This window comes from Poecile atricapillus, chromosome 19, assembly GCF_030490865.1.
Source record: "Poecile atricapillus isolate bPoeAtr1 chromosome 19, bPoeAtr1.hap1, whole genome shotgun sequence".
NCBI lineage: Eukaryota > Metazoa > Chordata > Aves > Passeriformes > Paridae > Poecile > Poecile atricapillus.
In genome coordinates, this window is record NC_081267.1 from 432,555 (window position 1) to 446,999 (window position 14,445).

The 14,445-nt window shown below is 39.7% G+C and overlaps 1 protein-coding gene across 1 annotated transcript; it reads right to left on the minus strand.

The window, feature by feature from the left end:
- Positions 1 to 2,638: 2,638 nt before the first annotated feature.
- PABPN1 (poly(A) binding protein nuclear 1) lies at positions 2,639 to 14,117 on the minus strand. The gene is made up of 7 exons (XM_058853256.1): positions 13,940 to 14,117; positions 11,453 to 11,567; positions 9,552 to 9,619; positions 9,318 to 9,424; positions 8,297 to 8,384; positions 6,207 to 6,355; positions 2,639 to 2,965 (listed from the first exon to the last, which is right to left on the minus strand). Exons 2-7 carry the CDS (start codon positions 11,532 to 11,534, stop codon positions 2,926 to 2,928), a joined length of 534 nt encoding a protein of 177 aa, XP_058709239.1. The 5' UTR covers positions 11,535 to 11,567; positions 13,940 to 14,117; the 3' UTR covers positions 2,639 to 2,925.
- Positions 14,118 to 14,445: the final 328 nt, after the last annotated feature.

A 14,445-nucleotide genomic window follows, 5' to 3' on the forward strand; every position in this document is an offset into this window, starting at 1 on the left:
TCCTCGAAAATTCCCCCCCAAAATTCCCCAAAATTCCCTGAAATTCGCCCCAAAAATCCTAAAAAATTCCCCCAAAATTTTCCCAAAATTCTCGGAAATTCACCCCAGAAAAAAATCCTGGAAAAATTCCCCCCAAATTCCCTCAAAATTCCCTCAAAATTCCTCAAAAAATTCCCTAAAAATGCTCAAAAAATTCCCAAAAATTCCCCCAAAATTCCCCAAAAAATTCCCCAAAAATTCCCTCAAAATTCCTCAAAAAATTCCCAAAAATTCCCCCAAAATTCCCCCAAAATTCCCCGAAAATTCCCTCAAAATCCCCTCAAAATTCCCCTAAAATTCCTCAAAAAATTCCCCAAAATTCCCCCAAAATTTCCTCAAATTTCCCCCAAAATTCCCCCAAAATTCCCCAAAAAATTCCCAAAAATTCCCCCAAAATTCCCCAAAAATTCCCCGAAAATTCCCCCAAAATTCCCCCAAAAATTCCCAAAAATTCCCCCAAAATCCCCTCAAAATTCCCCCAAATTCCCTCAAAATTCCCTCAAAATTCCTCAAAAAATTCCCCAAAAATTCCCAAAAAATCCCAAAAATCCCCCTGCCCGCCCCTCCCCCCACGCCCAAACCCCTGCCCCTCCCCCCCCCGTGGGAAAACCCCTCAAAAACCCCCAAAATTCCCAAAAAAATTCCCAAAAATTCCCAAAAATTCCCAAATTCCCCCTCCTCGCCCCTCCCCCCACCCAGGCCCCTCCCCCACCCCCCGCGTCCCCAAAACCCCCTCAAAAAATTCCCAAAAAATTCCCAAAAAAATAAAATTCCCGGGAAAATCCCCCCCCCTCCCCCCCCACCCCCTCAGGGCCGCCCCTCCCCCTCCCCCTCCCCTCCCCCCCCTCCCCCCGCTCTCCCCTCACCTCCTCAGCAGCTCCCGCAGCTCCTGCAGCTCCAGCCCCTCCCCCCTCCTCCCCTCCCCTCCCCCACCCCTCCCCCCACCCCCCGCCCCTCCCCCTCCCCCTCCCCCTCCGCTCCTGCCGCCCATTCCCCACCGAATCCCCTCCCCCACCCCCTCAGCCGCCGCCGCCGCCACTTCCGGGTTCTCCCCGCGCTCCTCCCCCCCCCTCAGCCAATCACAGCGAGGCCACGCCCCTTTCCCCGCCGTGCCGACCAATCAGGAGCGAGCGTTGAGGCCACGCCCCTTTCCCGCCCTTTTTCCCCTCAGGGTTGTTTGTGTGAGGGGAAGGGGGCGTGGCTTGAATGCGCGGATGGGATTGGTCGGCGGAGTCACGTGGTGGGGGATGGGTGAAAGCGCGGCGCTGATTGGTGGAGGGGGAAGGGGAGAGATGAGAGGAGGGCGGGGATTGGTGGAGAGAGGGGAAGGCGGGAAAGGGGCGGGGCTTGGGGGGGTTTTGGGGGAAAATCGGGGGAATTTGGGAAAAAATGGGGAAAAAACGGGAAAAATGGGAAAAATGGGAAAATCTGAGGGGAAATTTGGGGGAATTTGGGGGGAAAAGGGGGAATTTGGAGGAATTTGGGGGAATTTGGGGGGAAAAGGGGGAATTTGGGGAAAAAAAGGGAAAAAATGGGAATTTTGGGTAAAAAATTGAAATTTTGGGGAAAAAAATGTGGAATTTTGGGAAAAATGGGGAAATCTGAGGGGAAATTTGGGGGAATTTGGGGAAATTTGGGGCGAAAACGGGAAAAAATGGGAAATTTGAGGGGAAAACGGGGAAAAAAAGGGAAATTTTGGGTAAAAATTGAAATTTTGGGTGAAAATGTGGAATTTTGGGAAAAATGGGGAAATCTGAGGGGAAATTTGGGGGAAAAGGGGAAATTTGGGGAAATTTGGGGGAATTTGGGGGGAAAAAGGGAAAAAATGGGAGATTTGAGGGGAAAATGGGGAAAAAATGGGAATTTTGGGTAAAAAATTGAAATTTTGGGCAAAAATGCGGAATTTTGGGAAAAACGGGGAAATCTGAGGGGAAATTTGGTGGGAAAATGGGGAAAAATGGGAATTTTGGGTCAAAAATTGAAATTTTGGGGAAAATTGGGGAATTTGTGGAGAAAATCGGGGAATTTTGGGGGAATTTGGGAAAAATTGGGGAATTTTGGGGTAAAATGAGGAAAAAATGGGAAATTTGGGGAAAAAATGGGAATTTTGGGGGAAAAAATGAGAAATTGGGGAAAAACGGGGAAAATCTGGGGAATTTTAGGGAAATTTGGGGGAAAAATGGGAAAATTGGGGGAAAAAATGGGAATTTTGGGGAGAAAAAATCAGAAAATGGGAAAATTTTGCGGGAAAAATTTAAAATTCGGGATTTTTTCCCCCAAAATTTTTTTAATAAAAATTTACCTCCAAAAAAATTTTTAAAATATTTTTTTTTAATTATTTTTATTTTTATTTTAATTTTTTTTTTTCTTTCCCCGGGGCCCTTTCCCCTCCCCCACCCCTCCAAAAAAAAAAAAAAAATAAAAAATAAAAAAAAATTAAATTTTTTTTTCTTTTTTTTTTTAATTTTTTTTTTTTTTACCCCTCCCCCACCCCCCAAAAAAACCTCCCAACCCCTCCCCCACCTTTCAAACCCACCCAAAATCCCCCAAAATTTTTTTTTTAATTTAATTTTTTTTTTAATCCTCCCCCTCCCCCCCCTTTTTTTGACGTTTTATTTTTTATTTTTCCGTCCTCGGCTCCACCTGCAAAAAAACAAACTCGGGAATTTTTTTTTTGGGGTGAAAAAAGGGGAAAAAAATTAAAGAAAAATGAAAAATTTAAAATTAGGATGAAAAATAAAATTTGGGGATTTTTTTCGGATTTTTTTTGGGGTTTTTTTTGGGGTTTTTGGGTTTTTTTTTTTTGGTGGGTGGGGGAGGGGCGGGTTGTGGTTTTTGGGGTGATTTTGGGGTTTTTTGGGGTTTTTTTTTTGTTTGTTTTTGTTTTTAATACGGGGAGTACCAGGAGGTGGCTCGGGATCGGCCCCTGTGGAGAGAAATGGGGAGAAAAATCAGGATTTTGGGAAAAAAAGAACGAAAATTATACAAAATTGACACAAAATTGACCTAAAATGACCCAAAATTGACCCAAAATGTCCCAGAATTGGCTCAAAATGACCCAAAATGGATCTAAAATGGCCTAAAATGACCCAAATTGACCCAAAATTGACCTAAAATTGCTCAAAATGTTCCAAAATTGACCCAAAATGACCCAAATTGACCTAAAATGACCCAAAATTGACATAAAATGACCCAAATTCACCCAAATTTGCCCAAAATGACCCAAAATTGGCTCAAATTGAGCCAAAATTGACCTAAAATTGACCCAAATTGTCCCAAAATGACCCAAAATTGGCTCAAATTGATCGAAATTGACCCAAAATGACCCAAAATTGACCCAAACTGACCTAAAATGACCCAAATTGACCCAAAATGACCCAGAATTGACCCAAAATGTCCCAGAATTATCTCAAAATGACCCAAAATGGACCTAAAATGGCCTAAAATGGCCTAAAATGACCCAAATTGACCCAAAATTGGCTCAAAATGAACCAAAATGAACCTAAAATGTCCAAAATGACCCAAATTGACCCAAATTGACATAAAATGACCCAAAATTGGCTCAAAATGACCCAAAATTGACCTAAAATTGACCCAAAATTATTCAAAATTGGCTCAAAATTGACCCAAATTGACCCAAAATTGGCTCAAAATGACCCAAATTGACCTAAAATTACTCAAAATTGACCCAAAATTGACCTAAATTTACCTAAAGTGACCCAAAATTGACTGAAAATGACCCAAAATTGATGTAAAATGACCCAAAATTGACCTAAAATGACCCAAAATTGACCCAAAATGACCCAAAATTGACCTAAAATCACCCAAATTGACCTAAAACGACCCAAAATTGTCCCAAAATGTCCCAGAATTGGCTCAAAATGACCCAAAATGGACCTAAAATGGCCTAAAATGACCCAAATTGATACAAAATTGACCTAAAATGGCTCAAAATGTTCCAAAATTGACCCAAAATGACCCAAAATTGACCTAAAATGACCCAAAATTGGCTCAAAATGACCCAAATTGATCCAAAATTTACCTAAATTGACCCAAATTGAACTGAAATGACCCAAAATTGACCCAAAATGACCCAAATTTGTCCCAAATTATCCCAAAATTATCCCCAAAAAATCCCAGAAAATTCCCAAAAAATTCCCCAAAAAACTCAAAAAATTCCCAAAAAAATCCCCCCAAAATTCCCAGAAAATTCCAAAAAAATCCCCAAAAAAATCCCCAAAAATTCCCTAAAAAATGCTAAAAAAATCCCAGAAAATTCTGAAAAAATCCAAGAAAATTCCCGATCCCAAAAAACCCCAAAATATCCCAAAAATCCCCTAAAAAATCCTTAAAAATATCCTTAAAAAAATAAAAAAAAATCCAAAAAAAATCCCCAAAATTCCCAGATAATCCTAAAAATACCCCAGAAAATTCCCAAAAAAATTCCCAAAAAATCCCCAATCCCTAAAAACCCCTATAAATCCCAGTAAATCCCAAAAAACCCAAACCCCCAAAAATTCTTAAAAAAACCAAAAAAAATCCGAAAAAAATCCAAAAAAAATCAAAAAAAAATCGAAAAAAATCCCAAAAAAATCCCAAAAAATTCCCAGAAAATCCTAAAAAATCCCAGAAAATTCCCAAAAAATCCCAAATCCCTAAAAATCCCTAAAACCCCCAATAAATCCCAAAAAATCCCCTAAAAAAATCCTCAAAAAAATTGAAAAAAATTCATAAAAAATCAGAAAAAAATCGAAAAAAAATCAAAAAAAATCGGAAAAAATGGGAAAAAATCCCAAAAAAATCCTAAAAATTCCCATAAAATTCCCAAATCCCGGAATTGCCGGAATTTTCCGGAATTACCTGTAGCCTCTGGCGCGGGGCCGTGCGTAGCCGCTGTAAAAGCGACAGAATTGACCCGAAAAAACCCCTAAAAAATCCCCAAAAATCTGAAAAAAATCCCAAAAAATTCCTAAAAAATCCCAGAAAATCCCAATCCCAAAAATCCCCCAAAATATCCCCAAAAAGTTCCTAAAAATCCCAAAAAATCCCAAAAAACCCCTAAAAAAATCCCCAAAGATCCTTAAAAAATCCTAAAAAAATCCCCAAAAAATCCTAAAAAAATCCCCAAAAAATCCCAAAAAATCCCCAAAAAATCCCAAAAAATCCCAAAAAATCCCAAAAAAATCCCCAAAAAATCCCCAAAAAATCCCAAAGAAATCCCAAAAAATCCTAAAAAAATCCCCAAAAAATCCCCAAAAAATCCCCAAAAAATCCTAAAAAATCCCCAAAAATTCCCAAAAATTCCTAAAAAAACCCAAAAAAATCCCAAAAAATCCCAAAAAATCCCAAATCCCTAAAAATCTCCCCAAAATCCCTAAAACCCCTAAAAAATCCCAATAAACCCCCAAAAATCCTTAAAAAAACCGAAAAAAATCCCCCAAAAATTCGTAAAAAATTAGAAAAAAATCGAAAAAAATCCCAAAAAATCCCAAAAAATCCCAGAAAATTCCCAAAAAGTCCCCAAAAAATCCCCAATCCCTAAAAATCCCTAAAACCCAAATTAACCCTCAGAAAACCTAAAAAAAATCGAAAAAAAATCCCCAAAAAAATTCGTAAAAAATCAGAAAAAAATCGAAAAAAAATCGGAAAAAATCCCCAAAAAATCCAAAAAAATCCCGAAAAATTCCCAAAAAATCCCAAAAAATCCCAAATCCCTAAAAATCCCTAAAATCCCCGATAAATCCCCAAAAGCCTAAGTTAACCTCCAAAAACCTTTAAAAAAATAAAAAAAAATAGAAAAAAATCCCCAAAAAATTCCTAAAAAATTAGAAAAAAATAAAAAAAAAATCAGAAAAAAAATCAGAAAAAATCCCAAAAAAATCCTAAAAAATCCCAGAAAATTTCCCAAAAATCCCAAAAAAATTCCCCAAAAAATCCCACATCCCTAAAAACCCCTAAAACCCTGAGAAATCCCAAAAAATCCAAATTAACCCCCCAAAATCCTTAAAAAAAAATGAAAAAAATCCGAAAAAAATCCGAAAAAAATTCGTAAAAAATCAGAAAAAAATCGTAAAAAATCGAAAAAAAATCGGAAAAATTCCCAAAAATTCCCAAAAATTCCCATAAAATTCCCAAATCCCAAATCTTGTGGAACTTTCCGGAATTACCTGTAGCCTCTGGCGCGGGGCCGTGCGTAGCCGCTGTAGAAGCGGGAGCGCTGGGAGCCGAACCCCCCCCCCCGGCCCCGGAATCGTCCCCGGGGGAATCCGCGGTCGGTGCTGCTGATCCCGGGGCGGTTGGTGCGCTTGGGGATCACCTGGAGGGGGGAAAACGGGGGGAAAAAGGGGGGATTTGGGAAAAAATGGGGAGAAAAGGGGGAAATTTGGTGAAAATCGGTGAAAATTTGGGGAAAATCGGTGAAAAAATGGGGAAAATAGGGGGAAAAATGGAGAAAATACAGAGAAAAAAAAGGATTTAAAGGAATTTTGGGAGAAGTTTGGGGATTTTGGGGAGAAATGAGGGGGATTTGGGGAGAAAAGGAGGGAATTTGGGAAAAAATGGGGAAAAAATGGTGAGAAATGGTGAAAAAATGGTGAAAATCGGTGAAAAAATGAGGAAAATAGGGGAAAAGTGGGAAAAAAAGGGAAAATTTCGGGAAAAGGGGGAAAATGGGGGAAAAAGGGGAAATTTGGGGAAATTGGGAGGGAAAATGGGGTGAAAAAGAGGGGATTTGGGAAAAAATGGGGGGAAAATGGGGAAAAACGGTAAAAAAATGAAAAAATTAGGAAAAAAAATGGGGGAAAAAAATGGGAAAAAAATGGAAAAAAAATTGGAAAAAAAAAAGGAAAAAAATCAGAAAAAATCCAAAAAAAATTTGGGAAAACTGGGAAAGGGTTGGGAATGTTGGGAATGTTGGGAATTCTGGGAATTTTGGGAATTTGAGGCTCTGACCCTGGGCAAAAAAATCAGGAGAAAAAAGGGGAAAAAATTGAGAAAAATTGGCAAAAAATTGGGGAAAAATCAGAAAAAAATGGGGAAAAATCTGGAAAAAATTGGGGAAAAATCAGGAAAAAAATGGGACAAATACCGGGAAAAAACCGAGAAAAATTGGGAAAAATTGGGCAAAAAATCAGGAAGAAAAAGGGGAAGAAATTGAGAAAAATTAAAAAAAAATTGGGAAAAATCAGGAAAAAACAGAAAAAAATTGGGGAAAAATCAGAAAAAAATGGGGAAAAATCAGGAAAAATTGGGAAAAAAATCAGAAAAATTTGAGACAAATACCAGGAAAAAATAATGGAAAATTGGGAAAAATTGGGCAAAAAATCAGGAAAAAAAAGGGGAAAAAATTGAGAAAAATTGGCAAAAAATCGGAAAAAAAATCAGAAAAAAATGGGGAAAAATCAGGAAAAAATGGGGAAAAATCAGGAAAAATTGGGAAAAAAATCACAAAAAAATGGGACAAATACCGGGAAAAAATCAAGAAAAATTGGGAAAAACTGGGGAAAAAATCAGGAAAAAAAAGGGGGAAAAAATTGAGAAAAATTGGAAAAAAATTGGAAAAAAATCAGGAAAAAATCAGAAAAAAATTGGGGAAAAATCAGAAAAAAAATGGGGAAAAATCAGGAAAAAAATGGGGAAAAATCAGGAAAAATTGGGACAAATAGCAGGAAAAAATCAGGAAAAATTGGGAAAAATTGGGCAAAAAATCAGGAAAAAAAAGGGGAAAAAATTGAGAAAAATTGGAAAAAAAATTGGGAAAAATCAGCAAAAAATTGGGAAAAAATCAGGAAAAAATCAGAAAAAAAATGGGAAAAATCAGGAAAAATTGGGAAAAAAATCAGAAAAAAATGGGACAAATACCGGGAAAAAATTTAGAAAAATTGGGAAAAATTGAGCAAAAAATATGGAAAAAAAATGGGAAAAACCTGAGAGAAATGGGAAAAAAATTGGGAAAAAAAAGAGAAATAATTGGGGAAAAATTGGGAAAAAAAACAGGAAAAAAAATCATGAAAAATTGGGAAAAATTGGGCAAAAAAAATCAGGAAGAAAAAGTGGAGAAAATTGAGAAAAATTGGCAAAAAATTGGGAAAAAAATCGAAAAAAATTAGAAAAAAATCAGAAAAAAATCGAAAAAAAATCGAAAAAAATGGGAAAAAAATGGGAAAAAATGGGGAAAAATCAGAAAAAAATGGGGAAAAATCAGGGAATGTTGGGAATGTCGGGAATGTCGGGAATTTTGGGAATTCTGGGCTCTGACCTTGATCTGTCGGCCGCGGAAGAGCGACTCGTCCAGCGCCATGGAGGTTCGCACCGACTCCTTGTCGGAGAACTCGATGTAGGCGAAGCTGACAGGGGAGGAGACGAGGTCAGGGGGGGAATTCCGGGAAAATTCCAGCCCTGGAGAGACCCTCCAAGAGTGGGGGAGGGGTGGGGAGTTCAGGGGAATTTTTGGGGATTTTTTTGGGTTTTTTGGGGATTTTTTTGGATTTTTTTTGGATTTTTTTGGGGATTTTTTGGGGTTTTTTTGGGAATTTTTTGGGATTTTTTTGAGGTTTTTTTGGGTTTTTTTGGGGGTTTTTTGGGGATTTTTGGGTTTTTTTTTGGAAGTTTTTTGGGATTTTGGGGGGGGGTGTTGGAATTTTTGGGGATTTTTTTGGGATTTTTTGGGGGTTTTTTGGATTTTTTTGGGATTTTTTGGGGTTTTTTGGGGATTTTTTTTGGATTTTATTGGGTTTTTTTGGAAATTTTTTTTGGGTTTTTTGGGATTTTTTGGGGGTTTTTTTGGAATTTTTTTAGGGTTTTTTTTGGGGGTTTTTTTTTATTTTTTGGGGATTTTTTTGGGGTTATTTTTTTGGATTTTTTAGGGATTTTTTTGGATTTTTTGGGAAAATCCAAATTTGGGAAATATCCCTAAAAAACCCAAAATCCCCTCAAAAAAAGCCCCAAAAAACTCAAATAAAACCCTCAAAAAAACTTAAAAACCCTTAAAAAAAACCCCCCAAAAAATCCCTAAATGCCCTCAAAAACCCCGATAAAAACCTCCAAAAAATCCCAAAATTCCTTCAAAAACCTCAAAATCCCCAAAAAGCCCCAAAATCCCCTCAAGAAACCCAAAAAAAACTTAAAAAAAAACCCCAAAAAAACCCTCAAAAACCCCCAAAAATTCCATTTTCCTGCTTTTTTTACCCCATAAATCGCCACAACCCTGCCCAAACACTGATAAATCAGCATTAATTAGCATTAATTAGCATGAATTAGCATTAATTAGCATAAATTACCCCTTGGGGTGCCCGCTGTACTTGTCGCAGAGGATGGTGACGCGATTGACGGAGCCGCAGCCGTGGAAATGCGCCTCCAGCTCCTCGGCCGTGGCGCCGTAATCCACCTGCAAGAAACATTCCAGAACATTCCTTGGGAATTCTGGGGAATTCTGGGGAATTCTGGGAATTTTTGGGAATTTTTTGGGATTTTTTTGGGGGTTTTTTGGGAATTTTTTTGGGGTTTTTTCTTACGTTGCCGACGTAGATGGAGCGAGCGTCGGCCTCCATTTTCTCCTCCAGGGACATGATCACCGGGCCGGCTGTGAGGGGGAAAAAATGGGAATTTTTTGGGAATTCGGGGGGTTTTTGGGAATTCTGGGAATTTTTGGGATTTTTTTGGATTTTTTGGGGGGTTTTTGGGTTTTTTTTTTAATTTTTGGGGATTTTTGAGGATTTTTTTTGGATTTTTTGGGGGGATTTTGAGGAATTTTTGAGGACTTTTTTTTGAATTTTTGGGGATTTTTTGGGGGATATTTTGGGGTATTTTTTGGGATTTTTGGGGAATTTTTGGGGATTTTTGAGGATTTTTTTTGAATTTTTGGGGATTTTTTGGGGATTTTTTGGGGGGATTTTGAGGGATTTTTGAGGATTTTTTTTGAATTTTTGGGGATTTTTGAGGATTTTTTTTCGAATTTTTGGGGATTTTTTGGGGGATTTTTGGGTTTTTTTTTGATTTTTGGGGAATTTTGAGAATTTTTTTTGAATTTTTGGGGATTGTTGAAGATTTTTTTAGGATTTTTGAGGATTTCTGGGAAATTCTGGGAATTTTTGGGATTTTTTGGGGATTTTTTTGGGGGGATTTTGAGGAATTTTTGGGGATTTTTGAGGATTTTTTTGGGGGGATTTTGAGGAATTTTTTTGAGGATTTTTTTTTAATTTTTCGGGATTTTTTGGGGTTTTTTTTTGGGGATTTTGGGGAATTTTTGGGCAGTTTTGAGGATTTTTTTTGAATTTTTTGGGATTTCTGGAAAATTCTGGGAATTTTTGGGATTTTTTGGGGATTTTTTTGGGGGGGATTTTGAGGAATTTTTGGGGATTTTTGAGGATCTTTTTTGAATTTTTTGGGAATTTTTGGGATTTCTCTGAATTTTTGGGGAGTTTTGGGAATTTTTGGGGGAATTTTCAGGAATTTTTTGGGGCTTTTGGGGAATTTATGGGGATTTTCTTTTAATTTTGGGGATTTTGGAAGATTCTTGGGAATTTTGGGGATTTGGGAACATTTTCCCAATTTTTCCCCATTTTAGGTCCATTTTCTCCATTTTAATTCCATTTTCCCCATTTTAGTCCCATTTTTCCCCATTTTAGTCCCATTTTTCCCCATTTTTGCTCAATTTTCCCCCATTTTAATCCCATTTTTCCCACTTTAATTCCATTTTTCCCATTATTGTGCCATTTTCCCCCATTTTCCTCATTTTAATCCAATTTTCCCCCATTTTATTTCCATTTTCCCCATTTTAATTCAATTTTTCCCATTTTATTTCCATTTTTCCCCATTTTAATCCCATTTTCCCCCATTTTAATCCAATTTTCCACATTTTAGTTCCATTTTTCCCCCATTTTAAACCAATTTTTCCCATTTTAATTCTATTTTTCCATTTTTCCTCAATTTTCCCCATTTTAATTCCATTTTCCCATTTTAATCCCATTTTTCCCATTTTAGTTCCATTTTCCCCATTTTAATTCCATTTTTCCCCATTTTTACTCAATTTTCCCCCATTTTAATCCCATTTTTCCCATTTTAATTCCATTTTCCCCCATTTTATTTCCATTTCTCCCATTTTAATTCAATTTTTCCCATTTTATTTCTACTTTCCCCATTTTAATCCAATTTTCCCCATTTTAATCCCATTTTTCCCCATTTTAATCCCATTTTTCCCCATTTTATTTCCATTTTCCCCCATTTTTCCTCAATTTTCCCCCATTTTAATCCCATTTTCCCCCATTTTAATCCCATTTTTCCTCAATTTTCCCCCATTTTAATCCCATTTTTCCCCCATTTTCAGTCAATTTTTTCCCCCTGGGGTTTTTGGGCCGTTTTGGGTCCATTTTTGGGGTGATTTTGTGCCATTTTGGGCCATTTTTTCCCCTCTCACCATTGCCCGGAGGGGGGCTCATGTTCATCTGCTTCTCCACCTCGTTCTGCAGCTCTTTCAGCTTTTCCGCCTCCTCCTCCATCTCCCTCACCCGGGCCTTGATCGCCTCCAGCTCCTGCAAAATTCCCAAAAAAATCTCATTTTTATCCCCAAAATCCACCTGCAAAACAAAAATCCCCAAATTCTCCCTTTTTTCCCTCAAAATCTGCTTTTTTTCCCCCAAAATTCCCATTTTTATCACTCAAATTCTCCCTTTTTTCCCCCAAAAATCTCATTTTTATCCCTCAAAAATCTCATTTTCCCCCTCAATTTCCCATTTTTATCCCCCAATTTCCCATTTTTCCCCTCAATTTCCCATTTTTTCCCTCAAATTCCCATTTTTTCCCTCAAATTCCCCTTTTTTCCCTCAAATTCCCCTTTTTTCCCTCAAATTCCCATTTTTTCCCTCAAAATATCCCTTTTTTTCCCCCAAGATCTGATTTTTATCAGTCAAATTCTCTTCTTTTCCATCAAAATCGTGCTTATATTCCTCAAATTCCCATTTTTTCCCTCAAATTCTCCTTTTATGCATCAAAATCTCATTTTTATCCCCAAAATCCACCTGGAAAACAAAAATCCCCAAATTCTCCCTTTTTTCCCTCAAAATCTGCTTTTTTTCCCCAAAATTCCCATTTTTATCAAATTCTCCCTTTTTTCCCCCCAAATCTCTTTTATCCCTCAAAATCTCATTTTTCTCCTCAATTTCCCATTTTTTCCCTCAAATTCCCATTTTTTCCCTCAAATTCCCATTTTTGTCCCTCAAATTCCATTTTTTCCCTCAAATTCCCATTTTATCCCCAAATTCCATTTTCCCTCAAATTCTCCCTTTTATGCATCAAAATCTCATTAAATCCACCTGGAAAACAAAAATCCCCAAATTCCCCCCTTTTTCCCCTCAAAATCTGCTTTTTTCCCCCAAAAATCTCATTTTTATCAGGCAAAATCTGCTTTTCTCCATCAAAATCTCACTTTTATCCCTCAAACTCCCATTTTTATCACCCAAATTCCCAATTTTCCCCTCAAATCCCAACTTTTGTCTTCAAATCCCAACTTTCTCCTCAAATCCCCATTTTTCCCCTCAAACCTTCCTTTATCCCCACAAATTCCCATTTTCCCCTCAAATCCCAACCTTCCCCCTCAAATTCCCAATTTCCCCCTCAAACCTTCCTTATCCCCACAAATTCCCAATTTTTCCCCTCAAACTCCCAGTTTTCCCCTCAAACCCCAACTTTTTCTCCTCAAATTCCCAATTTTTCCCCTCAAACTCCCATTTTTCCCCCTCAAATTTCCTTTTTTCCCCTCAAATTCTCCTTTCACCTCCCAAACTCCCTTTTTCCCCTCAAATCCCAACTCTCCCCCTCAAATTCCCAATTTTCCCCCTCAAATTCCCAATTTTCCCCCTCAAACTCCCATTTTTCCCCTCAAATTCCCAATTTTCCCCTCAAATCCCAACTTTCCCCCTCAAATCCCCATTTTTCCCCTCAAACCCCCATTTTTCCACTCAAATCCCAACTTTTCTCCTCAAATTCCCATTTTTCCCCTCAAATCCCAACTTTCCCCCTCAAATCCCCATTTTTCCCCTCAAATTCCCATTTTTCCCCTCAAACCTTCCTTTATCCCCACAAACTGCCATTTTTCCCCCTCAAATTCCCAATTTTTCCTCTCAAATCCCAACTCTCCCCCTCAAATTCCCAACTTTTTCCCCTCAAATTCCCAATTTTCCCCCCTCAAACTCCCATTTTTCCCCCTCAAATTTCTTTTTTCCCTCAAATTCTCCTTTCACCTCCCAAACTCCCTTTTTTCCCCTCAAATTCCCATTTTTTCCCCTCAAATCCCAACTCTCCCCCTCAAATTCCCAATTTTTCCCCTCAAATTCCCATTTTTCCCCTCAAGTCCCAACTTTCCTCCTCAAATTCCCAATTTTTCCCTCAAATTCCCATTTTTCCCCTCAAACCTTCCTTTATCCCCACAAACTCCCATTTTTCCCCTCAAATCCCAACTTTTCTCCTCAAACTCCCATTTTTCCCCCTCAAATTTCTTTTTTCCCTCAAATTCTCCTTTCACCTCCCAAACTCCCTTTTTTCCCCTCAAATCCCCATTTTTTCCCCTCAAATCCCAACTTTCCCCCTCAAATCCCCATTTTTCCCCTCAAACTCCCATTTTTCCCCCTCAAATTTCCTTTTTTCCCCTCAAATTCTCCTTTCACCTCCCAAACTCCCTTTTTTCCCCTCAAATCCCCAGTTTTTCCCCTGAAGTCCCATTTTTTCCCAAGTCCCAACTTTTCTCCTCAAATTCCCAACTTTCCCCCACAAATTCCCAACTTTTCCCCTCAAATTCCCAATTTTTCCCTCAAACTCCTTTCCCCTCTTCCCACCCCCCCCCATCCCTTTCCCGCCTTTTTCCTTCCCGCCCCCCCCCCCCCCATCCCCTCACGCTCCCCTCACTCACCGGGTCCTCAATGGCGGCTTCTCCCGCCTCGCCTTCCCCAAGCCCCGCTTCCTCCTCCAGCTCCTCCCCGCTGGCTTCGTGAGGCGGCCCCGGCGCTGAGGCGGCGGCGGCGGCGGCGGCGGCGGCGGCGGCGGCAGCGGCGGCGGCTCCAGCCCCGGTTCCCCCCGCCGCCCCTCCCGACCCTCCCCCGGCCCCTCCGCGGCCGCTCCCTCCCCGGCCCCGGCTCCCCCCTTCGCCCAGCGCCGCCTCCTCCGGCCCCGCCGCCGCCCCCAGGCCGTTGCCGTAAGGCGGGGAAGGATCCCCGGTTCCTCCGGGACCCCCCGGGCCCGCCCCGGTTCCGGCCGCGGCTCCTCCGGCAGCCGCCGCCATGGCCGCCATGGCCGCCCGCCCGCGCCGTGAGAGGCCGTGAGGGGGCGGCCAATCACAGAGCGCGGTGGGGCTTCGTGGGCGGGACTTCGCGCGAAACAACCAATCAGCGACGGGGACCGCTGATAGGCGGGTGGAGC

Excerpts from the sequence above, each read along its gene's own strand:
- PABPN1 (XM_058853256.1), bottom strand. The coding sequence starts at position 11,534 with ATGGAGGAGGAGGCGGAAAAGCTGAAAGAGCTGCAGAACGAGGTGGAG. Across the intron at positions 9,620-11,452 it reads GAGCCCCCCTCCGGGCAATG|CCGGCCCGGTGATCATGTCC; the intron begins GTGAGAGGGGAA and ends TCCCCCTCACAG. Across the intron at positions 6,356-8,296 it reads TCCGCGGCCGACAGATCAAG|GTGATCCCCAAGCGCACCAA; the intron begins GTCAGAGCCCAG and ends TCCCCCCTCCAG.